Genomic DNA, 24606 nt, shown 5'->3' with positions numbered 1-24606 from the left:
GGCGCTTTACTCACTGACAATAATCGCATTATCTTAGGCGATTTCAATGCCCATCACTATCTATGGCATTCAAACCTGCAGGCGGACAGCAGGGGTGAGATGATGGGGGATCAAACAGAAGAAACGACGTTCTGCACAATAAACGGAGACGCCCCCACTCGTATGGTAGGAAGCTGTCACAGTTCGCCAGATATATCAATCGTGAGCGCAGGGCTCATAAACTGCGACAACTAGTAACATTTGCATCCGACCACCTGCCTATACTTATTTCGCTCGAGCGTTCTGCCGACTTCATCGTCACCGAAAAACGCACTTTCATAAACTTTAAAAAAGAAAAGTGGGATGAGTACAAATTCTTTACAGACAACCGCTTTGCTGTCCTCCCTATTCCGACTGGTGCTCGCCAAGGGGAGAGCCCTTTCCGCAAGGTCATTGAATCCGCATCGGCTTCCTTTATTCCCGCCGGAAGAATTCCCGAAATTCGGCCTCATTTTCCGGCGGAGGCTGCAAATTTAGCGAGAGAACGTGACCTTATAAGACAACTCGATCCCGGCTACCTCCAAATAAGGGATATAAACCAACGCATAAGATTGCTTGTGGATGAACACAAGCGGCCGAAATGGGAGGAGCATCTAAGTAGTTGTAATCTCTCTGCCGCTGTGGGTAAGCTTTGGTCCACCGTAAAGTCCCTGTCGAATCCGTCTAAGCACAATGACAAAATTTCTATCGCCTTTGGCGATAAAGTGCTGTCGGATACGAAAAAATACACGAGAGCTTTTTGCCTACAATATATAATGCATTCTACGGTTGAAAAAGTTAGACGGCGAACAAACAAACGCGCACATAAACACAAATTCAGCGCGTCCCCAATTACAATCACCGCCAAAGAGGTTGAGGATGCCATAGGTCATGCCATGCCGATGCTTCAAAGCCTAGGGAAGGAGGGGTTCAAATATTTAGCACATTTCTTCAACCTGTATCTTTCCACCTTTGTCATTCCCGAAAAATGGAAAACGGCCAAGGTGGTCCCGCTACCAAAACCTGGGAAACCAGCTAACATAGGAGAGTCATGTCGCCCAATATCTCTTCTATCGCCAGTAGCCAAGACGCTTGAAGCCATTTGCTCCCCTACTTCAAAGCAAATTTGCAGCTAGTCTGTCATCAGCATGGCTGTAAAAAACTCCATAGCACCACCACCGCGCTAAATGCCATTAGCACACAAATAAATTCCGGATTAAAGCAAAACCCCCACCATAGAACAGTACTCCTTGCGCTAGACCTATCAAAAGTTTTTGATACGGCCAACCATGGCACGTTACTGCAAGACCTGGAAGGGTCTACCATTCCCCCAAGTTTTAAAAGGTGGACCGCAAATTATCTGGGTGGTCGGCAGGCATCTGTGTAATTTAGAAAGGCAACATCAAAACCAAGAAGAATTAAACAAGGGGTGCCACATCTCCACTTTTGTTTAACTTCTACATATCAAAGCTACCTTCGCCACCAGAAGGAGTTAGTACGCTTCCCAAGGCAGTCGGTTCTATGTACCGGAGCGACTCGGGATTTTTCCCGACCAAGGACTGTCATTTCAGTGTGACCCCATCTAATTTGTTTCGTCCCTCCCACAAATTGTCATCCTCCCAGCAGCTCCTTGCAGCAGGACTGCTCCATATTCTCTTACTCCGGGAAGGCATCGAATCCAATCCGGGTCTGTCTCCTGACCCCGGTCCTGAGAAATGGGTTTGCTGCATCTGCCGGAAAAGAATCTTTTTAGGACGGTCATACTCTGTTCAGTGTGTCTCGTGCAAGGGATGGTTGCATCGGACAGGTTGTTCTGGGCTTGATCCCAAAACCCGACGTCCACGTAACTTTTATAAATCTTTTGTGGCTCCTTGCTGTTCACGCCCAAGGGCGTCCCGTAGTTTACGTCTAAGCGCCCCCACTACCTTCCAGCAGCCCCGCTGCTCTGCAAGCCACAACAAGTACCCGCTGCTGCTCGCGCCCCACGGCGCCAAAAACTCAAACAGCTGTTACCACTCATAACTACAATCTTCGTAGTAGAGTCGGAAGCAATGCTGAGCAACAGCCCCTGCCCCCGTCTTCTCCCCCCCTCTTTTCCGGCAGCAATCGTGTAGGTCAGGGAAACAGACTCTTAGTCCCTACCTCCGTTTGCACCGTTTGCCAGCACAGAATATATGTGTTTGCGACATCCGCCCAATGCAGCTCCTGCCTTGGGTGGTGCCACTTCCCTAGATGTTCTGGTCTCCGCGACGGCAACCCCCCGACGGGTTTCATCGCGCCATGTTGCCAGGTCGCAAACCCAAATCATCCGGGTACCCCAATGCTTGCCCAATGACGCCCAGTCCTAGGGCCACAACAGCAATTGCGTCCTGGCCTTCCCCAACCCAGGCGTAGTCACCCGTCACTTACCCCCAGAGTGGCGACGTCTCCCCTTATGCTCTTCAGAATTCTGCAGTTAAACTGTAATGGACTAACTGGGAAGATTACGGAGATAGTCGATTTCATGAAGCGGCACAACATCCGCATCGCTGCGATTCAAGAGACTAAACTCGCAGCAAGATCTGCATTGCAGACCTGCTCTGGGTATAACGTCCACAGGAAAGACCGCGAGAGCGGAAATGGAGGCGGTCTCGCGTTTATCATACACCACTCTGTGCAATATTGTATATTTGATCCTGGCATCGACCGCAGGGACAATGTCTTAGAACGTCAAGGCCTATCTGTCCGGTCAGGCGATGCAAACCTAGAAATCATCAACATCCCTCCTGCCACCTGTTGCCTCTGTGGATACCGCCCTAATATCAGGGCCTTACTGGCAACAATCGCATTATCTTAGGCGATTTAAATGCCCATCATGATCTATGGCATTCAAACTTGCGGGCGGACAGTAGGGGTGAGATGTTGGCGGATCAAATAGAAGAAACGACGTTCTGCACAATAAACGGAGACGCCCCCACACGTATGGTAGGAAGCTGTCACAGCTCTCCAGATATCTCAATCGTGAGCGCAGAACTCGTAAACTGCGTCAACTGGCAGCCGATGGTAACATTGGCATCCGACCACCTGCCCATACTTATTTCGCTTGAGCGTAACGCTGACTTCATCGTCACTGAAAAACGCACTTTCATAAACTTCAAAAAAGAAAAGTGGGAAGAATATAAATCCTTTACAGACAGCCGCCTAGCTGCGCTCCCTATCCCGACTGATGCCCGCCAAGGGGAGCGTGTCTTCCGTAAGGTCATTAAATCCGCCTCGGCACATTTCATTCCCGCCGGGAGAATTCCCGAAATCCGGCCCCACTTCCCGGCGGAGGCCGCAAACTTAGCGAGAGAACGTGACCTTATAAGACAGCTTGACCCAGGCGACCCCCAAATAAGGGATATAAACCAACGCATCAGATTGCTTGTAGATGAACACAAGCGGGCGAAATGGGAGGAGCACCTAAGAGGTTGTAACCTCTCTACCGGTGTGGGTAAACTTTGGTCCACCGTAAAGTCCCTATCGAATCCGACTAAGCACAAAGACAGAGTTTCCATCGCCTTTGGCGACAAAGTGCTGTCGGACGCGAAAAAATGCGCGAGCGCTTTCTGCCGACAATATATAATGCATCCTACGGTCGACAAAGATAGACAGAGAGCCAATAGACGCGCACATAAACACAAATTCAGCGCGTCACCAATCACCATCACCGCTAAAGAGGTTAAGGACGCCATTGGTCGTGTTAAACCATCCAAAGCAGTGGGCCCAGACGGCATAGCCATGCCGATGCTTAAAAACCTAGGGAAAGAAGGGTTCAAATATTTAGCGCATGTCTTCAATCTGTCTCTTTCCACCTTTGTCATACCTGAGAAATGGAAAATGGCCAAGGTGGTCCCGCTACTAAAGCCTGGGAAACCAGCTAACATAGGTGAGTCGTATCGTCCGATATCTCTCCTATCGCCAGTGGCAAAGACGCTTGAAGCCATTTTGCTCCCTTATTTCCAAGCAAATTTGCAGCTAGCCCCTCATCAGCATGGCTTCAGAAAACTCCATAGCACTACCACCGCGCTAAATGCCATTAGCACCCAGATAAATTGTGGTTTAAATCAATACCCCCACCATAGAACAGTACTCGTAGCGCTAGACCTATCAAAAGCTTTTGATACGGTCAACCATGGCTCGTTACTGCAGGACCTGGAAGGGTCTACCCTTCCCCCATGTCTTAAAAGGTGGACCGCAAATTATCTGGGTGGTTGGCAGGCATCGGTGCAATTTAGAAACGAAACATCAAAACCAAGGAGAATTAAACAAGGGGTGCCACAGGGTCGTGTCCTATCCCCACTTTTATTTAATTTCTACATATCTAAGCTACCTTCACCACCGGAAGGAGTCACAATCGTTTCCTACGCCGATGACTGCACAATAATGGCCACAGGCCCAGGCCCAAAGATCGATGCGCTATGCAATAAAATAAACTGCTACCTCCCTGATCTCTCCAGTTGTTTCGCCTTGCGAAACCTGGCATTATCACCGACTAAATCTTCCGCGACCTTATTTACAACATGGACGCCCCTGTAAGATGACCATCGTCACGGTCGCCATGTAAGATGACCATCGTGGTCATCTTTATTCTTGCGTCGTAGTTGACGCAGGTTATCGCCCAAACGCTTTAACGCAACTTAAGTAAGGCACACAATACTAATTGCGTAGACTTCTCGCACATACACTGCTTCTAATACCAAAACAAGAAACTGATGAACTTTACTTTTTAAATATAGTCTTTTTAAAATTTATTTGTTGAATATAAAAATGTTCACAAACTTAGAGAATTTAATATATATGTATTTATATATATATATGTGAGCTGCTGAAAACTTTTGCTTCTTGACGAGTTGAATGCGCGAAATTAATTGGCGTCATTCGAAGTGACGTTTATGAAGGTAACCCTCATGGTGAGTGATTGGTGTGGTCAAAAAAATTGACGTGGTTAATATTTAATGATTGATGTTATGGTCACTCAACACTTATCATAAGGGTTGCCTTACATCATCCCCCTTTGGAAAAGAAGAATTGGCCAAATTCTTCTGTCCCAAACGTGATGTATTTTATCTTAATAAAAGTTTAAGACTGTTAAACTAAATTTAAATCTACATCTATGTTTAGATCTAAATTAAAAATGAAATTCTAAAGTCTAATTCTAAAGTAGGACTTAAATTTAATTTTTATAATTAAAAACAATTTTTTTGTGTTTTAATTCTACTGTATGAATTAAGTTCTTAATTTTTAATGATTGTTTAAATTTATTTGATTTCATTGTCTTTTTTTCAGGTTTGGAAGAAAAACATTTTATTTCTAATTTAACAATAGAGATTAACTTTAAATAATCTTGAATTTAAAAATTTAATTTAATTAATTTTTCTTATTCTATTTTTATGTACTATTTTTTTCTTTTTCGTTTCGTCATCAATTAACGTGACGTTTACGCCGTCAATACCTATTACGGTATACGGACCAATATAGGTACTACTATGCTTGTCGCGGGGTTCTTTTTCAAGCAATACCTTGTCAAATACCTTGACAGATATTGGTTGTGAACTTTTGTTATATCCGGTTTGATTTTTTAATTTGTGTTCTGTAACTGTTTTATTCGCTAATTCGTGAGTTTTTTGAAAACGAAATTTAACTTCTTTCGAATAGTTTTCTATGTTATAAATCGGGTCTATTTTATCGGTTTGCAGTTCTTTTGGTAAATTAGCTGCTTTGCCAAAGACTAATTCATATGGTGAGAATTTATTATCGAATACTGTGTTTGTTGTTGTGTTATGAAGAAAAGTGAAATATTTCAAGTAGACATCCCAGTCGGAAAAATTGGGATTTAGAAAAGATCTTAAATATTCATTGAAAACTCTGTGATTTCGCTCTACTGTGCCAAGAGTTTCATGATGGTACGCTGTGGAAAATTTATGTTCTATTTTTAATAGTTTTGTTAACTCTGAAAAAATTTCATTTTTGTATTCGGTACCTAAATCGGTTTTAATCGTCTTCATAATGCCATATATTAGTATGAAATTTTCAAAAATAGCTGATGCGACCGTTTTTGCACTTTTGTCAGGTATCGCAATCGTTACTAAGTATTTGCTGAGATCGCATATAATGGTGACAGCGAACTTGTTACCATTATCGGATTGAGGTAGAGGTCCTATAGTGTCAATGACAACAATGTCGAATGGCTTACATGGTGTTTCGGTTAGGACTAAATTTTCTTTTGTTTTTGGCTTAACCTTATTCAAAAGACATTTTTCGCAGTTTTTAACAAATTTCGCTATATCGCGCGTCATGCCTTTCCAATAATATTTGGTTCTGAGTTTTGCATAAACTTTTTTGCTACCGAAATGTCCTCCTAAAATTGGGTCGGTATGGTAAATTGTTATTAATTGTTGTTTTTTGTCTTGGTCTGTCACAGTTTCTACGGGTTCGGTTAGGACGATTTCTAAATGTTTTAAAATTTTATTCCCAGTGGTTTTCAGATCTGATATCGAAAAATATTTAAAAAGATTATCATTTTTTTGCAATTCAATTATATTAATATTGCGCTTGCCAGCTTCTTTTTGTAGCTTCAAAAGTAATTCATCTAAATGTATTATTTTGTTAGCACACGCAACCTTAATTAACTCAATCTTTTTGTGTTTTGGATGCGCATTTAATTCAAAATTCGTAATTTTACCACTTTTATCATAATTTATTTGTGATTTTACTCTGGGTATTTTCTTTGAAAATTTGTTTGAAAAATTATCATAAACTTGTAATTTTATGTTTTCTTTTACTTTTTCTTCTTTGAGTATTTCTTGTTGCATTAATTGTTCTTGTTTTGTCTGTGATCTTGTCTGTACTGCTAAAATTGATGTTCCTGAATTTTTTATTTCTTCTATTGTGATGCGAGAGAGTGCATCTGCTCCTACGTTCGTTTTACCTTTTATGTATTCAATAGTGAAGTTGTACTCTGCCAGTTCAAGTCTGATACGTGAAAGTTTTGAAGAGGGATCTTTCATATTGAACAAGTAAACTAATGGACGATGATCGGACTTGACTGTAAAGTGTGTGCCATATATGTATGGTCTGAACTGTTTTATTGCAAAAAATATAGCTAAAAGCTCTAACTCAATTATTGATTTCTTTTGTTCTGAATTATTAAATGATTTGGACGCGAAACAAATTGGTAAGTCAATGCCATCTTTATTTTGACTTAAAATGGCACCACAACCAATTTTTGAAGCGTCGACAGTAATTATAAATTCCTTTTTGAAGTCTGGGTATTGGAGAATTTGAGGAGAAATTAAAGATTTTCGAAGTTTTTCAAATGCTATATCACATGATTGATCCCATTTAAATTCTACTCTTTTCCTGCTAAGTTTATTTAAAGGTGCTGCTATGGAAGCAAAATTTGGTATAAACCTTCTGTAATAATTGGCGAATGCCACGAATCGTCTTACTGCATCTTTATCGGAAGGTTTCGGATATTTCTTTATTGCAATTATTTTGGAATCGTCTGGAAGTAGACCTTTTGACGAACATTTGTGTCCTAGGAAAGTGACTTCTGAACGCATGAAGTTGCATTTTTCGGGATTAAGACGCAAATTAAATTTTTTGCATGTTTGAAAGACTTGTTCTAAATTTTTAAGATGGTGAGCTTCGCTGCACCCAATGACTATAAGATCATCGACATATAAAAAGGCTTGGTTTGGAGAAATTCCTGAAAAGGCAATTGACATCATTCTTGAGAATGAATTCGGAGCTACGTTTAAGCCGAATGGTAAAACTTTCCATCGAAAAGCACCGCGATCAGTGCTGAATGAAGTGATGTCTCTAGAATCTTTATTTAATGGGATTTGGTGAAAACCTGAATACAGATCCAATGTAGAAAAATATTTGGCTCTGCCTAGATTATCAAGAATATCATCTATTCGTGCAAGTGGGAATTTGTCTGCTATCAATTTTTTGTTTACGGCTCTAAAGTCAACACACATCCTGTAGGATTTCTGTCCATTTGGGTTTTTCTTTGGCACAAGTATCAATGGACTATTATAGTTGGAATAGCTGTGTTCTATAAGATCGTTTTGCAATAAATTATCAACTTGTTTATTAATTTCCTCTCTCTGACAATATGGTAAACGGTAGTTTTTTATGTAAACAGGATTTGTATCTGTCAATCGTAATTTCTGTTCATAAAAGTTGTTAAGTGTCATACGATCGGTCTTTAGTGCAAAAATATCATCATATTTTAGACATAAATCGAGAAGTTTTGGTTTGGCATAGTTCGGCATTTGTTTTTCTAAAATTGATTTTAATTCCTCTGACCTTTTCGAATCTTTTGAAAGATCATTGATTTTATACACGTTATAGTTGGTGATTTCATCCGTAACTATGTTACAATTTCTTACGTATTTTACCTCGTCAGTGACGTTTAATACCTTTATTATCGGATTGTTAGTGTCAACAATACACTTTGCGGTGAACACACCACTACAAATTTCCTGTGCGTCTATGAAAACTGGATGTTTAGATTTTTTCAGCTTAAATAAGCGATAAACTTCGCATCTAGGAGGAATTATCAATGTATTATCGGTTGTATTATGTAAAATTGAAATTTTATGAATATTTTTGCCAATGCCAATTGTTATGCTCTCGTTTGCATAGTCTATAATGCAATTGTATTTTTTCAAAAAGTCTTTGCCTAAAATACCATCTGACGGTATATTGAATTTGTCATCTACTACATTTAAAGTATGTGGAATTGAAAAATTTGAATAAAAAAGTTCTGTTTTAATGGTACCCAATGTTGAAACTGTATCTGTCGTAACACCCGTTATATTTATAATATTGTTGTTATTTATAGAAACATTTTGTTTTAAACTTGAAAGTTTTATAATTGATATATCAGCCTGTGTATCTACTAAGAAAGTGCATGTTTTAAAAGAGTCATTGCAATTCAGTTCGATAAAATCTGAGTAGTTCAGGTTTAAACAATAAATTGATTTATTTTGAAAGACGTTATTTAATTCAGATTCTGGTCCCCCAGTGTTCGCTCCTGAGGGCCGTTGGCGTTTAAAGTGCGTACACTAGCATTATTTGTAGTATTTGAACGTCGATTGTTGTTGTTACTGTTGTTATTGCTGTTGTTTCTGTTTACGGGCCTGCTATTATTTCGAAAATTACCATTATTTCGCGAGCCATAATTATTGTTGTTATTATGCCTATAATTGCTATTGTTGTTTCTGTTAAAATTGTTGTTGTACCTCGAAAAGTTGTTCCTATTATATTGATTTGACCTGAAGTTACCTCGAAAACTATTATTTTGCCTGTTATAACGTGATCTAAACGCTAGTACCTGCCTTTCACTTGTTTGGTTATTTTGTTCTACGATCATTTTCGCAACTACATCCTTAGAATCAGTAAACGTAGTTGACGCTAAAATTGATTTTACTAGGTCTGAGCGAGTGTTAAGCCGACAAACGTTGACGGTTTGTTCGACTGCCATTTCGTGCGCTTTTTCCTGAGTCATTCCTTCTATAACTAATGATCGTTCTAAAGCATCGGAGAGTTCCTCAACACGTTTAGCGAATTCAGTATGATTATTATTAAAAACTTTTAACGATGCAATTTTTCCTGCAACAACTTTTGAGTTGTCAGGTTTTATTCTACTTTTTAATGCATCTTTTATTTGTTGAATTGTTGTTACTTCATTTGGAATTGCCTCACGCGCTTTCCCTTCTAACTTGGATTTTATAAACGAAATGAAAGTATTTGTCAAATTTTCTTCCATCAAATCTTCTATCAAAACTATTTTATCTATAAAGGATGCAAGTGAAAGCGGATCGCCGCTGTAGTTTTCTCTAATTATGGATGCACACATAGTAATAAAAGTTTTCTTTTGCTCTGAAGTCGCCATTGTTGGTTGTTCTTCGCTAATTGTGTCTAAATTATTATTGTGGAGTGAATTGGAAAATCCAGGGAAATCCTCAAGAAAAGATACGTGACTTTTTTTAATAATACTAGCTTTGTAAGCTGAAGTTGTCGATGCGTCGGATAATTCTTCCTCAGTGTCAAAATCCGAACTTGATTCGCTTTCTTGTATTAATTCAGAAAGATCTTTGGGTATTTTTATATTGCAGTTAATTCTAGAAAAACATTTAGTGAGTTGTTCTCTGCACTTTGACAAACTTTCGATTATTGAACTAGGCTTATCTCGATTTTCAAAATATGAATTTACTTGTATTATGATTTGGTTATAGCTTTTAATTAAAGCATCTTCATATTCTATTGATTTTTTCGCTGAGATAGATCGGTTATTTAAAACTCGTTTAGTAACTTTAGTGAAATTAGAGCGTAAATTTTTGAAATTGGAATCAAAATCTGACATTTGACAACTGACATCTGAAAACTTTATTACATTTATTGAAAATGTTTACCTCCGTGGCAGAAAAAAAAAATGTTTCATAAAAAAATTCGGAAAAATGTTAAGATTAACGCTGTAGGCACTGTTTATATAAGAATGAAGTTGAAACTATTCATTCGCTCAGTAATTGTGGTTTGTAATTTAAAAAAATTTTTTTTTTGTTTAAAAAAAATCAGAGAATATTCGAAATATTCAAAATCGATGAGTTAATTGGTAAATGGTAAAGATTCGCATATTCGAAAGGCACTGTATTTAAGACTTATTTTGTAAATGCAAGTGAATGTTGAAATATTTTAACCGCACTGTATTCGTTTAATAATGCAAAGAGAAAAAACTGTTGGGATATTTAAAAGACACTGTATATAATACACAGTTTGAAAAGAGTCGCAAATGTAAGATATGTTGAAATATTTGGAATACACTGTATTCGTGTGATGCTTCGAAGGAATTGTTAACTATTTGAATGGCACTGTATTTGTTGCAAAAAAAATATGTAAATGTTTAGACATCTATGATGCTTAATTTCCGAAGAAATAATTGGAAAAAGAGAAAAGTAAGCTTCCACCGATAAAATAAATTTTCACCATTACTCTGATTGACTGTAACCCGTCTATGTTGATATTTAAAGTCAATGAGAATTTTTCAAAATTGATTAGGTTTGAATAACTATCGCAAAATTTTGGCGAAAAGATTTGATATTTTTGGTATTATACATATAAAATTGATGTATAATTTGCGTTTCAAAAAGGTTTTAAAAAAAAAATGTATAAATTTGAAAAAATATTTTTTTCGATTGTATTTATTACGAAGCAGTGTTCGCATTTAAAATAAAAAATTCAAGTTCCATATTAATGTTCGAAAAAGAAAGAATATAGTAATATATGCGTGATAATATGCATGTGATGGCCGTATATTTGAAATAATATTTAATGTGCATTCGAATTTTTGGCGATATTTGAATGTTTATATGTTTATATTTCAATATAATTGTTTTATGTATGTAAGTAATTTGAAAAATTCAATTTCTTACTTTAATTAGTTTAACATGTTATTGTCTTTAAAGTAGAAAAAGTATGTTGCTACATGCGTAGTAAACAAATGTTTAAGAAAAGTATGTTTATAATCAAAAGTGTCAAATTGTGTTGCTACATGCGAAGGCTACATGTGTATTACGAAAAATTGTTGCTAAGTTTATAGTATACATGTATTTATACTGAGAAAGCCAAACTACCTACGTATGTACAAAGTTAAAATTTTATATACGTATATGTTATGGTACTGTACCACCTTTTTTCTGCTTTGCTTGCTGCCTTTGCTTGTATACTGCTGAAATTTGTTGTTGTTGGTGTTGTCTTCCGTTGCTGCCGTTACCAAGTGAATCTTTTCCTATTTGCCTCTCTCTTCCGCTATGCTTTTTTTTCTTTCTCAGGTTGAGTTGGTGGAATAAATGGCGTGAATAATTTACCGCACTTAACGGTGCTTGGTAATAGCGTCACTGGTGGTTGTGCTTATCATCACCGTTATGGCATAGTACAGCCAGTTCAAAAAATTTTAACATATATGTGTATGTATGTATGTAACACCACAATTTTCCAATAACTTTCTTTCTTTTTAGTATATTAAATGTATGTATATTTTGGATTTTGTTCCAAAATTTTTGTAAAAGTCCACTTTTAGTTTTAAATTTGGTTTTTATTTACCATTTAAAATTTTTTTGAAATTGTATTGGTTTTTGTAATTTATAACTTTTTTTTTGTAGGTTTTTGAAAATTTTATGAATTTTTTCTTGTTTTGTAGGTTTTGAAATTTTATACTCTTTTTTTTTTTTTTGTAGTTTTTGGAATTTTATATTTGTTTTGTAGGTTTTGCAATTTTATGATTTTGTATTTTTGAAGTTTTATTAAAAAATTGTTAGTAGTCTTTTTGAAATTTTGTAATTTTTTGTAGACTTTTTGTAATTTTGTAGAATTTTTTTTTTGTAGTCTTTTTATAATTTTATAACTTTTTTTGTATTTTTTTTGAAATTTTATATTTTTTTTTTTGGAATTTTATATATTTTTGTATTTTTTTTGTAATTTTTCGTAAATTTTTGAAATTATCTTACTTCGAGTAATTTTCTTTTTTGCATATATTTTATGAATTTTGCAAACAAATTTTCTTCATATTGGCACAACCACCACGCACTTTATCGTCGCAACCACCACGCACATATTCTTCCAGATTTTATTTTTAATTATGCTGCTTTTGTAGTGCAGGGAATTTTTTCCTTCCCCGACGCCAGTTTTTTGCCGCAGGCATGGCCACGGTCGCCATGTAAGACGACCATCGTCACGGTCGCCATGTAAGATGACCATCGTCACGGTCGCCATGTAAGATGACCATCGTGGTCATCTTTATTCTTGCGTCGTAGTTGACGCAGGTTATCGCCCAAACGCTTTAACGCAACTTAAGTAAGGCACACAATACTAATTGCGTAGACTTCTCGCACATACACTGCTTCTAATACCAAAACAAGAAACTGATGAACTTTACTTTTTAAATATAGTCTTTTTAAAATTTATTTGTTGAATATAAAAATGTTCACAAACTTAGAGAATTTAATATATATGTATTTATATATATATATGTGAGCTGCTGAAAACTTTTGCTTCTTGACGAGTTGAATGCGCGAAATTAATTGGCGTCATTCGAAGTGACGTTTATGAAGGTAACCCTCATGGTGAGTGATTGGTGTGGTCAAAAAAATTGACGTGGTTAATATTTAATGATTGATGTTATGGTCACTCAACACTTATCATAAGGGTTGCCTTACACCCCAAATGTCGACCATTTTGAACATCCACGTCGATGGCACTACGCTAACGAAATCTTGGTGTGATCAGGATCTACATTTTAGTGAGCACGCAGCCGCAATTGTTCCGAGAATTCAGAGCCGTAACAAAATCCTCAAATCCCTCGCTGGCAGTACTGTGGGAAAAGATAAAGAAACGCTCATGACTACATACAAAGCAATTAGCCAGCCGATTACGTGCTACGCGTCACCCATATGGTCGCCAAGCCTAAAAATCACCCACTGGAAGAAACTACAGGCCTGCCAAAATACTGCTCTCAGAATCGCCACGGGCTGTCTTCTTATGTCCCCAGAACACCATCTGCATAATGAGGCGAGAATACTCCCCATCAGGGAGAGAAATGAGATGCTGACCAAACAGTTCCTGTTGAATACCCAGAAACCTGGGCATCCCAACAGACATCTGATTGATGAACCAGCACCGCCTAGGGGCTTAAGGAGTCATCTCCGTAAGCATTTTGAGGAAATACGCACCTGAGAACCCAGCCGTATGAAGTGAAAAAACACAAGCAGGTCCTTGGTGAACTCCATAAACAGGCGTCGGACCTTTATGCCGGGAATTGCCCGGTGAATCCAGTACTTAACGAAAATTATCCAAAACTTGCGGAAGAGGAACGCATACTACCCAGGGAAACGCGTGTCACTCTTGCTCAACTTCGTTCTGGATACTGTAACAGGTTAAACTCTTACCTATCCAGAATCAACCCCGACATACAAAATGTATGCCCCACTTGCAATGTGTTCCCACATGACACCAACCATCTCTTCAATTGTAATGTGGAACCAACGCCTCTAACACCACTTTCCTTATGGTCCACCCCTGTTGAAACGGCAAGTTTCCTTGGACTCCCGTTAGAGGATATTGATGACAATTTGTGACCTATTGGATGGGGCGAAGCACTGCTACAACAACAACAACAATGCTAGTACGTTTCTAAAAATAGCGGGTAAGTTGACAAAAGAAACATATTTTGACCTCTGTATCAAAAGTTCTTCATGAAACCCCGAAAAATTAAAGTGTTATTGCGAATAACTCTTGCCAATAAATGCTACTTTTGACTAGGTAGGCAATTGAAAAGGATAGTGCTCTCTCTGCAAACGAAAATCATGCTCTTCAAGTCACCTATAGTACCCGTCCTGATATATGGCGCAGAAACGTGAGCCATGACAACGGCAGGTATTACTGTCGTAAGAGGCGACTAAAACACTCAAATGATTCAAAGGATTATGAAGCGCAACCCTTTCAAGGGTTTGCCAGCGCAATTTATGGCTTATTCAGCCCAATTGTCTACCTCACCTACCCGTGGTGAATCTTGTGGGGGGGTAAATGTAACCCCATTTAATTTGTGAATCCTGTTTCTTTAGGAAGTATTCAAATACGAAGGGAAAGCAGACTACGCGCACATTTTTACTCGTTTTGTTTTTTAGATACAATAAATAAAAAAATGATTAGGTTTTTAGAACTTTGAATGCCAAATTATTCTGTATAGATACTACTAAATATTTAGTGATAGTATAAAGTTCTTCTATCAGCACTAAAAATAGAAATTTATTGCACTGACTCACCTTGGTCATAAAGAGAGATATTTTGCAACACCAGGTGATATTTTATGTTGCTCATTAATTTATGAACTAATAGCTAAAAGAAAATTATATACATATTATATAATAATTAAATTATGAATTGACGTTATTGGACGTCATATTTTAATAAACTCTATCATGATAAAAACAACTTCGTTTCTTTAATTATCTGTGTTTATTATTTATTCAGATGCACAAAAAAACAAGAAGAAGGCAAACAACTTAAACAACAAGGCAACGAACTCGAGTGCGATATTTGTGGTAAATGTTTTAGTCGAAAAAGTTATTTAAGTCATCATAAACGAATCCATAGCGGCGAAAAGCCTTATAAATGTGATATTTGTGAAATGCGGTAAGTTTTCTTATGTAACATTTACACTGGACCAAAAGCGTCAGTTTGGGTTCAAAATTCCAAATACAATGCCTTTTAGAAATAATTTGATCGTATTTCATCGCATTTGGCCCCTGAAAGTACGATCGATATATTTCTTTATCGTATTTAAAGTTAATGTATTTTCTTGCGATGCATTGATGTCTGGCAGTCGAGTGGGAAACGTAAAAGAATATGCAAATGACGCAAATGTAAACGCTTTGAAATGGGGATTAACACTAAATCCCCAAACAAAAAATCCACAGCTAAAAAAACATCCCTAAAGTCATCAACTCCAACACGAAATCTGCGCGCATTTTTGGGAATGTCACAAACTCGCAAACACAAAGTCCACAAAATCTAATATATCTAATATCTAATATCTAATATATATTATAAATGGGAAAGTTTGGATGTTTGGATGTTTAGATGTTTGGATGTTTGGATGTTTGGATGTTTGGATGTTTGTCCAGACGTTTGTCTTTGTGACTCAATAACGCAAGAACGGCTGGACCGATTTGGATGAAATTTTGCACACATATAGCCAATAATCTAGAAGGATCTACTAGCTATATATTTTTCAAAAGGGGCGTGGTCCCCGCCCCCTAGGAGCAGTTATAATTTAATTATTATATTTTTTCGTCTTTGCGACTGAATCACGCCAGAATGGCTACACGGATTTTGATGAAATTTGGGACACAGGCAGTAGTCTACTAGCGAAATTTTTTTCGAACATGGAAAGAGGGGTGGGGGTCCCACGACCCTTCGAGAAATTATTTTTCATAATTTTTACACATTATAACTTTACGTATACTGGCCTTCACCAATATCACAGACTCAAGGGGTCAAATAAGTCGAGGGCTTGCAAAGTAAGCAGTGACACCCTCCGCCCGCCCCCTTTATCTCCCCCTCTGGTGTAAAATCCATAAATTGTTATAACTCAATCTAAATTTTCTCCTAAATCAATAGTTTTTGGTATCTGGTACATACAGAACGAGATCTAGACAATTTTGGAGGAACGATCAGTGGTCCTCTCCTCTACTCCCGCCATCCGCCCTCCATCAATTGTTTTTATTAGCACGCTTTTATTAGCTTTACCTGTATGTTTCTATCTAACTTTTTATTCGCTCCAATGCGCCTGCTGCCTTATTAACATGGTTTTATAATTAGCTTCACCTTATTTGTAATCCCGTAAGGGTCATATCGAGACCCTTCCGGGATCATTTCTGGATGGTTTTCGGGATCGGTCCGGGATTACGCCGGGGTAATTTCGGGACTTTTTCGGGACTATTTCGGGATCATTTTGGGACCCTTCCGGGATCATTTCTGTATAGTTTACGGGATCCGTCCGGGATCCCGTCGGGGTTATTTTGGAACATTTTCGGGACTATTCCGGAATCATTTCGGGACTATTTCGCGATCATTTGGGGACCCTTCCGGCATCATTTCTGGATGGTTTTCGGGATCCGTGCGGGATCTCGTCGGGGTCATATGGGGACTTTTTCGGGATCATTTGAGGGCTCTTCCGGCATCATTTCTGGATGGTTTTCGGGATCCGTCCGGGATATCGTCGGGGTCATTTGGGGAATTTTTCGGGATCATTTGGGGGCTCTTCCGGCATCATTTCTGGATGGTTTTCGGGATCCGTCCGGGATCTCGTTGGGGTCATTTGGGGACTTTTTCGGGATCATTTTGGGGCTCATCCGGCATCATTTCTGGATGGTTTTCGGGATCCGTCCGGGATCCCGTCGGGGTAATTTCGGGACTTTTTCGCGACTAATACGGGATCATTTGGGAACCCTTTCGGCATCATTTCTGGATGGTTTTCGGGATCCGTCCGGGATCCCGTCGGGGTCATTTCGGGCCTTTTTTGCGACTAATACGGGATCATTTGGGAACCCTTTCGGCATCATTTCTGGATGGTTTTCGGGATCCGTCCGGGATCCCATTAGGGTAATTTCGGGACTATTAGGGGATCATTTGGGAACCTTTCCGGCATAATTACTGGATAATTTTCGGGATCCGTCCGGGATGCCGACGAGGTCATTTCGGGACTATTTCGGGATCATTTGGGATACCTACCGGCATCATTTCTGGATGGTTTTTGGGATTCGTCCGGGATCCCGTCGTGGTCCTTTCGGGACTTTTTTCGACTAATACGGGATCATTTGCGGACCCTTTCGGCATCATTTCTGGATAGTTGTCGGGATCCCGTCACGGTCATTTCGGGACTATTAGGGGATCATTTGAGGACCTTTCCGGCATCATTTCTGTATTGTTTTCGGAATCCTTTCGGGATCCCGTCAGGGTCATTTTGGGACTTTTTTGGGGCTAATACGCGATCATTTGGGGATCCTCTAGGGGTCGTTTCGTGACTTTTTCTGTTTTATTTCGGGATCATTTGGGGACCCTTCCGGCATAATTTCTTGATGGTTTGCCGGATCCATCAGGGTCATTTCGGGACCATTTTGGGATCATTTGGGGACCCTTCCGAGATCATTTCTGGATCCGTCCGGGATGCCGTAGGAGCCATTTCGGGATTTTTTGTTACTTTTCCGGGATAGCTTTTGGACCCTTCCGGGATCATTTCTGGATCTGTGCGGGATCCCATCTGGGTCATTTCCGGACTATTTCGGGATCATTTTGGGATCCTTCCGGAATCATTTCTGTATGGTTTTCGCGATCCGTCGTTGATTCCCTCGGAGACATTTCGGAACCTTTTCTGGAGTATGTCGGGGTCATTTGGGAACTTTTTCGGGATCATTTGGGGCTCTTCCGGAATCATTTCTGTATGGTTTTCGCGATCCGTCGTTGATTCCCTCGGAGCCATTTCGGAACCTTTTCTGGAGTATGTCGGGGTCATTTGGGGACTTTTTCGGGATCATTTGGGGCTCTTCCGGCATCATTTATGTATGGTTTTCGGGATCCGTGCGGGATCTCGTCGGGGTCATTTGGGGACTTTTTCGGGATCATTTGGGGGCTCTTCCGGCATCATTTCTGGATGGTTTTCGGGATCCGTCCGGGATCCCATCAGGGTAATTTCGGGACTATTAGGGGATCATTTGTGGACCTTTCCGGCATCATTTCTGGATAATTTTCGGTATCCGTCCGGGATGCCGACGAGGTCATTTCGGGATTATTTCGGGATCATTTGGGATACCTACCGGCATCATTTCTGGATGGTTTTTGGGATTCGTCCGGGATCCCGTCGGGGTCATTTCGGGACTTTTTCTCGACTAATACGGGATCATTTGCGGACCCTTTCGGCATAATTTCTGGATAGTTGTCGGGATCCGTTCGGGATCCCGTTACGGTCATTTCGGAACTATTAGGGGATCATTTGAGGACCTTTCCGGCATCATTTCTGGATAGTTTTTGGAATCCTTTCGGGATCCCGTCAGGGTCATTTCGGGGCTTTTTCGGGATCATTTAAGGATGGCTTTTAGGATTCGTCCGGGAACCCGTCAGGGTAATTTCTGGACTTTTCCGAGACTATTTCGGGATCATTTTGGGACCTTCCCAAGATCATTTCTGGATGGACTTCGGGATTTGTCCGGGATGCCCTCAGGGTCATTTTGGGACTATTAGGTGAGCATTTGAGGACCGTTCCGGCATCACTTCTGGATGGTTTTCGGTATCCGTTCAGATTCCCGTCGGAATAATTGCGGGACTTTTTCGGGATCATTGGGGTCCCTTCCAAAATCATTTCTGGATGGTTTTTTGGATTCGTCCGGCATCCCGTCCGGGTCATTTCGGGACTTTTTCTCGACTAATACGGGATCATTTGCGGGCCCTTTCGGTATCATTTCTGGATAGTTGTCGGGATCCGTTCGGGATCCCGTCAGGGTCTTTTCGGAACTATTGGGAGATCATTTGAGGACCTTTCCGGCATTATTTCTGGTTAGTTTTCGGGATCCTTTCCGGGTCCCTTCAGGGTCATTTCGGGACTTTTTCGGCATCATTTAAGATTGGTTTTCAGGATTCGTCTGGTATCCGTCAGGGTAATTTCTGGACTTTTCCCAGACTATTTCGGGATAATTTTGGGACCCTCCCAAGATCATTTCTGGATGGATTTCGGGATCTGTCCGGGATGCCGTCAGGGTCATTTTGGGACTATTAGGTGATCATTTGAGGACCTTTTCGGCATCACTTCTGGATGGTTTTCGGTATCCGCTCAGGATCCGTCGGAATTATTGCGGGACTTTTTCGGGATCATTTGGTGTCCCTTCCGGCATCATTTCTGGCTGGTTTTTGGGATTCTTTCGGGGTCCAGTCAGGGTCATTTCGGGACTTTTTCGGGATCATTTAGAGATGGCTTTCAGGATTCGTCCGGGAACCCGTCAGGGTAATTTCTGAACTTTTCCGAGACTATTTCGGGATAATTTTGGGACCTTCCCAAGATCATTTCTGGATGGATTTCGGGATCTGTCCGGGATCCCGTCAGGGTCATTTAGGGGTGCGTTCGAGATCCCGTCAGGGTCATTTCGGGACTTCTTCGGGAATATATCGGGATCATTTCTGGATGGTTTATGGGATCCGTCCATGACCCCTTAAGGGTCATTTCGGGACTATTAGGTGATCATTTGAGGACCTTTCCGGCGTCACTTCTGGATGATTTTCGGTATCCGTTCGGGATCCCGTCGGAATCAATGCGGGACTTTTACGGAATCATTTGGGATTCCTTCCGGCATCATTTCTGGATGGTTTTCGGGATTTGTCCGGGATCCCGTCGGGGTTATTTCGGGACCTTTTCGGGGCTAATACGGGATCATTTGGGGATCCTCTAGGGGTCGTTTCGTGACTTTTTCTGTATTATTTCGGGATCATTTTGGGACCCTTTCAGCATAATTTCTTGATGGTTTGCCGGATCCATCAGGGTCATTTCGGGACCATTTTGGGATCATTTGGGGACCCTTCCGAGATCGTTTGTGGATCCGTCCGGGATGCCGTAGGAGCCATTTCGGGATTTTTTGTTACTTTTCCGGGATAGTTTTTGCACCCTTCCGGGATCATTTCTGGATCTGTGCGGGATCCCATCTGGGTCAATTCCGGACTATTTCGGGATCATTTTGGAATCCTTCCGGAATCATTTCTGTATGGTTTTCGCGATCCATCGTGGATCCCCTCGGAGCCATTTCGGAACTCTTTCTGGAGTTAGTCGGGATAATTTAGGGACCCTTCCTGGATATTTTCTGGATGGTTTCTGAGATCCGTCCGGGAGCCCGTCAGGGTAATTTCGGAACTTTTTCGGGACTATTTCGGGATCAATTTGGTACCCTTCAGGCATCATTTCTGTGTGGTTATCTGGATAAGTCTAGAATCGTGTCGTTGTCATTTCGGGTTTTTTTGGGACTACTTCGGGAACTTTTGGAAACACTTCCGGGGCTTTTCTGGATGGTTTTCGGGATCCGTCCGCGATAGCGTCGGGGTCATTTCGTGGCTTTTTCTGGATAATTTCGTTATCATTTTGGGATCCTATCAGGTTATCAGCTCATAAAGTTCTTTTTTTTACTCAATTACAAAAATAAAATGCATTAGACAGAAAAAAATTTTTAAACAGATAACTTTATAAGCAGGCTAACGTGAATAGCCACATATTTCATTTTCTCCTTGCGGACGGGGCCGCGGGTAAAGGCTAGTATATTATAAATGGCAAAGTTTGGATGTTAAGATGTTTGGATGTTTGTCCAGACGTTTGTCTTTGTGACTCAATAACGCAAGAACGGCTGGACCGATTTGGATGCAATTTTGCACACATATAGCCAATAGTCTAGAAGGATCTACTAGCTATATATTTTTCAAAAGGGGCGTGGTCGCCGCCCCCTAGGAACAGTTATAATTTAATTATTATATTTTTTCGTCTTTGCGACTGAATCACGCCAGAATGGCTACACGGATTTTGATGAAATTTGGGACACTGCCTGTGTCTACTAGCGAAATTTTTTTCGAACATGGAAAGAGGGGTGGGGGTTCCACGACCCCTTCGAGCAATTACTTTTTAATAATTTTTACTCATTATAACTTTACGTATACTGGCCTTCACCAATATCACAGACTCAAGGGGTCAAATAAGTCGAGGGCTTACAAAGTAAGCAGTGAAACACTCCGTCGCCCCCCTCCCCACTTTATCTCCCTCTGGTGTAAAATCTATAAATTGTTATAACTCAATATAAATTTTCTCCTAAATCAATAGTTTTTGGTATCTGACACATACAGATCGAGATCTAGACAATTTTGGAGGAACGATCAGTAGTCCTCTCCTTCTACACCCGCCATCCGCCCTCCTTCAATTGTTTTTATTAGCACGCTTTTATTAGCTTTACCAGTATGTTTCTATGTAACTTTTCATTCACTCCAATGCGACTGCTGCCTTATTAACATGGTTTTATAATTAGTTTCACCTTATTTGTAATCCCGTAAGGGTCATATCGAGGCCCTTCCGGGTTCATTTCCGGATGGTTTTCGGGATCGGTCCGGGATCCCGCCGGGGTAATTTCGGGACTTTTTCGGGACTATTTCGGTATCAGTTTAGGACCCTTCCGGGATCAGTTCTGTATAGTTTTCGGGATCCGTCCGGGATCCCGTCGGGGTTATTTTGGGATATTTTCGGGACTATTCCGGAATCATTTCGGGATTATTTCGCGATCATTTGGGGACCCTTCCGGCATCATTTCTGGATGGTTTTCGGCATCCGTCCGGGATCCCGTCGGGGTACTTTCGGGATCTTTTGCGTACCTTCGAGAGATAAATTCTTGATGGTTGCCGGGATCATTACGGGACTTTTTCGGGGTTATTTTGGGTCCCTTTAGGCATCATTTCTGGATGGTCTTCGGGATTCGTCCGGCATCCCGTCGGGGTCATTTCAGGACTTTTTCGCGACTAATACGGGATCATTTGGGGACCCTTTCGGCATCATTTCTGGATGGTTTTCGGGATCCGTCCGGGATCTGGTCGGGGTAATTCGGGGACTTTTTCGGGATCATTTGGGGGCTCTTCCGGGGTCATTTGGGGGCTCTTCCGGCATCATTTCTGGATGGTCTTCGGGATTCGTCCGGCATCCCGTCGGGGTCATTTCAGGACTTTTTCGCGACTAATACGGGATCATTTGGGGACCCTTTCGGCATCATTTCTGGATGGTTTTCGGGATCCGTCCGGGATCTGGTCGGGGTAATTCGGGGACTTTTTCGGGATCATTTGGGGGCTCTTCCGGGGTCATTTGGGGGCTCTTCCGGCATCATTTCTGGATGGTTTTCGGGATCCGTTCGGGATCCCGTCTTGGTCATTTCGGGACTTTTTCTCGACTTATACGGGATCATTTGGGGACCCTTTCGGCATCATATCTGGATGCTTTTCGGGGTCCGTCCGGGAACCCGTCAAGGTCATTTCGGGCCTTTTTCTCGACTAATACGGGATCATTTGGGGACGCTTTCGGCATCATTTCTGGATGGTTTTCGGGATCCGTCCGGGATCCCGTCGGGGTCATTTCGGGAATATTTCGGGATCATTTGGGGTACCTTCCGCCTTCATTTCTAGATGGTTTTCGGGATCCGTCCGGGATCCCGTCAGGGTCATTTCGGTACTATTTCGGGATCATTTGAGATACCTTCCGGCACCATTTCTAGATGGTTTATGGGATCCGTTCGGGATCCCGTCAGGTTCATTACGGAACTATTTCGGGATCCTTTTGGGTACCTTCCGGCATCATTTCTATATGGTATTGAGGATCCGTCCGGGATCCCGTCGGGGTCATTTCGGAAATTTTTCTCGACTTATACGGGATCATTTCGGGACCTTTTCGGCATCATTTCTGTATGGTTTTCGGGATCCCTTCAGGGTAATTTTGGGACTTTTTCTCGACTAATACGGGTTCATTTGAGGTACCTTCCGGCATCATTGCTAGATGGTTTTCGGAATCCGTCCAGGATCCAATCAGGGTCATTTCGGGACTATTTCGGGATCATTTGGGGTACCTTCCGGCTTCATTTCTAGACGGTTTTCTGGACCCGTCCGGGATCCCGTCGGCGTAATTTAGGGACTTTTTATCGACTAATACGGTATCATTTGGGGTAGCTTCCGGCATCATTGCTAGATGGTTTTCGGGATCCGTACGGGATCCCGTCACGGTCATTTCGGTACTATTTCGTGATCATTTGGAGTACCTTCCGGCTTCATTTCTAGATGGTTTTCTGGATACGTCCGGGATCCCGTCGTGGTAATTTCGGTACTTTTTCTCGACTAATACAGGATCATTTAGGGTAGCTTCCGTCATCATTGCTAGATGGTTTTCGGGATCCGTCCGGGATCCCGTCTTGGTAATTTCGGGACTTTTTCTCGACTTATACGGGATCATTTGGGGACCCTTTCGGCATCATATCTGGATGCTTTTCGGGATCCGTCCGGGAACCCGTCGGGGTCATTTCGGGAGTTTTTCTCGACTAATACGGGGTCATTTGGGGACGCTTTCGGCATCATTTCTGGATGGTTTTCGGGATCCGTCCGGGATCCCGTCGGGGTCATTTCGGGACTATTTGGGGATCATTTGGGGTACCTTCCGGCATCATTTCTAGATGGTTTTCGGGATCCGTCCGGGATCCCGTCGGGGTCATTTCGGGACTTTTTCTCGACTAATACGGGATCATTTGGGGACGCTTTCGGCATCATTTCTGGATGATTTTCGGGATCCGTCCGGGATCCCGTCTTGGTCATTTCGGTACTTTTACTCGACTTATACGGGATCATTTGGGGACCCTTTCGGCATCATATCTGGATGCTTTTCGGGATCCGTCCGGGAACCCGTCGGGGTCATTTCGGGACTTTTTCTCGACTAATACGGGATCATTTGGGGACGCTTTCGGCATCATTTCTGGATGGTTTTCGGGATCCGTCCGGGATCCCGTCGGGCTCATTTCGGGACTATTTCGCGATCATTTGGGGTACCTTCCGGCATCATTTATAGATGGTTTTCGGGATCCGTCCAGGATCCCGTCGTGGTAATTTCGGGACTTCTTCTCGACTAATACAGGATCATTTAGGGTAACTTCCGTCATCATTGCTAGATGGTTTTCGGGATCCGTCAGGGATCCCGTCTTGGTCATTTCGCGACTTTTTCTCGACTTATACGGGATCATTTGGGGACCCTTTCGGCATCATATCTGGATGCTTTTCGGGATCCGTCCGGGAACCCGTCGGGGTCATTTCGGGACTTTTTCTCGACTAATACGGGATCATTTGGGCTTTCGGCATCATTTCTGGATGGTTTTCGGGATCCGTCCGGGATCCCGTCTTGGTCATTTCGGGACTTTTTCTCGACTTATACCGGATCATTTGGGGACCCTTTCGGCATCATATCTG

The 24606-nt window shown here is 41.2% G+C and overlaps 1 protein-coding gene across 1 annotated transcript in view; it reads left to right on the top strand.

Annotated features, from left to right (window-relative positions):
* LOC137248425 (zinc finger protein 91-like) overlaps nucleotides 1–24606 on the top strand; it is a 191521-nt gene that overhangs the window by 95366 nt on the left and 71549 nt on the right. The window contains exon 11 of the mRNA XM_067779363.1: nucleotides 15076–15237. Within this exon, the coding sequence (XP_067635464.1) occupies nucleotides 15076–15237 (162 nt within the window). The remainder of the gene's footprint in view (nucleotides 1–15075; nucleotides 15238–24606) is intronic.

Source organism: Eurosta solidaginis, chromosome 4, assembly GCF_040869045.1.
Source record: "Eurosta solidaginis isolate ZX-2024a chromosome 4, ASM4086904v1, whole genome shotgun sequence".
Lineage (NCBI taxonomy): Eukaryota > Metazoa > Arthropoda > Insecta > Diptera > Tephritidae > Eurosta > Eurosta solidaginis.
The sequence above is the reverse complement of the archived record's forward strand: the minus strand, read 5'-3'. Positions and strand labels throughout refer to the sequence as shown.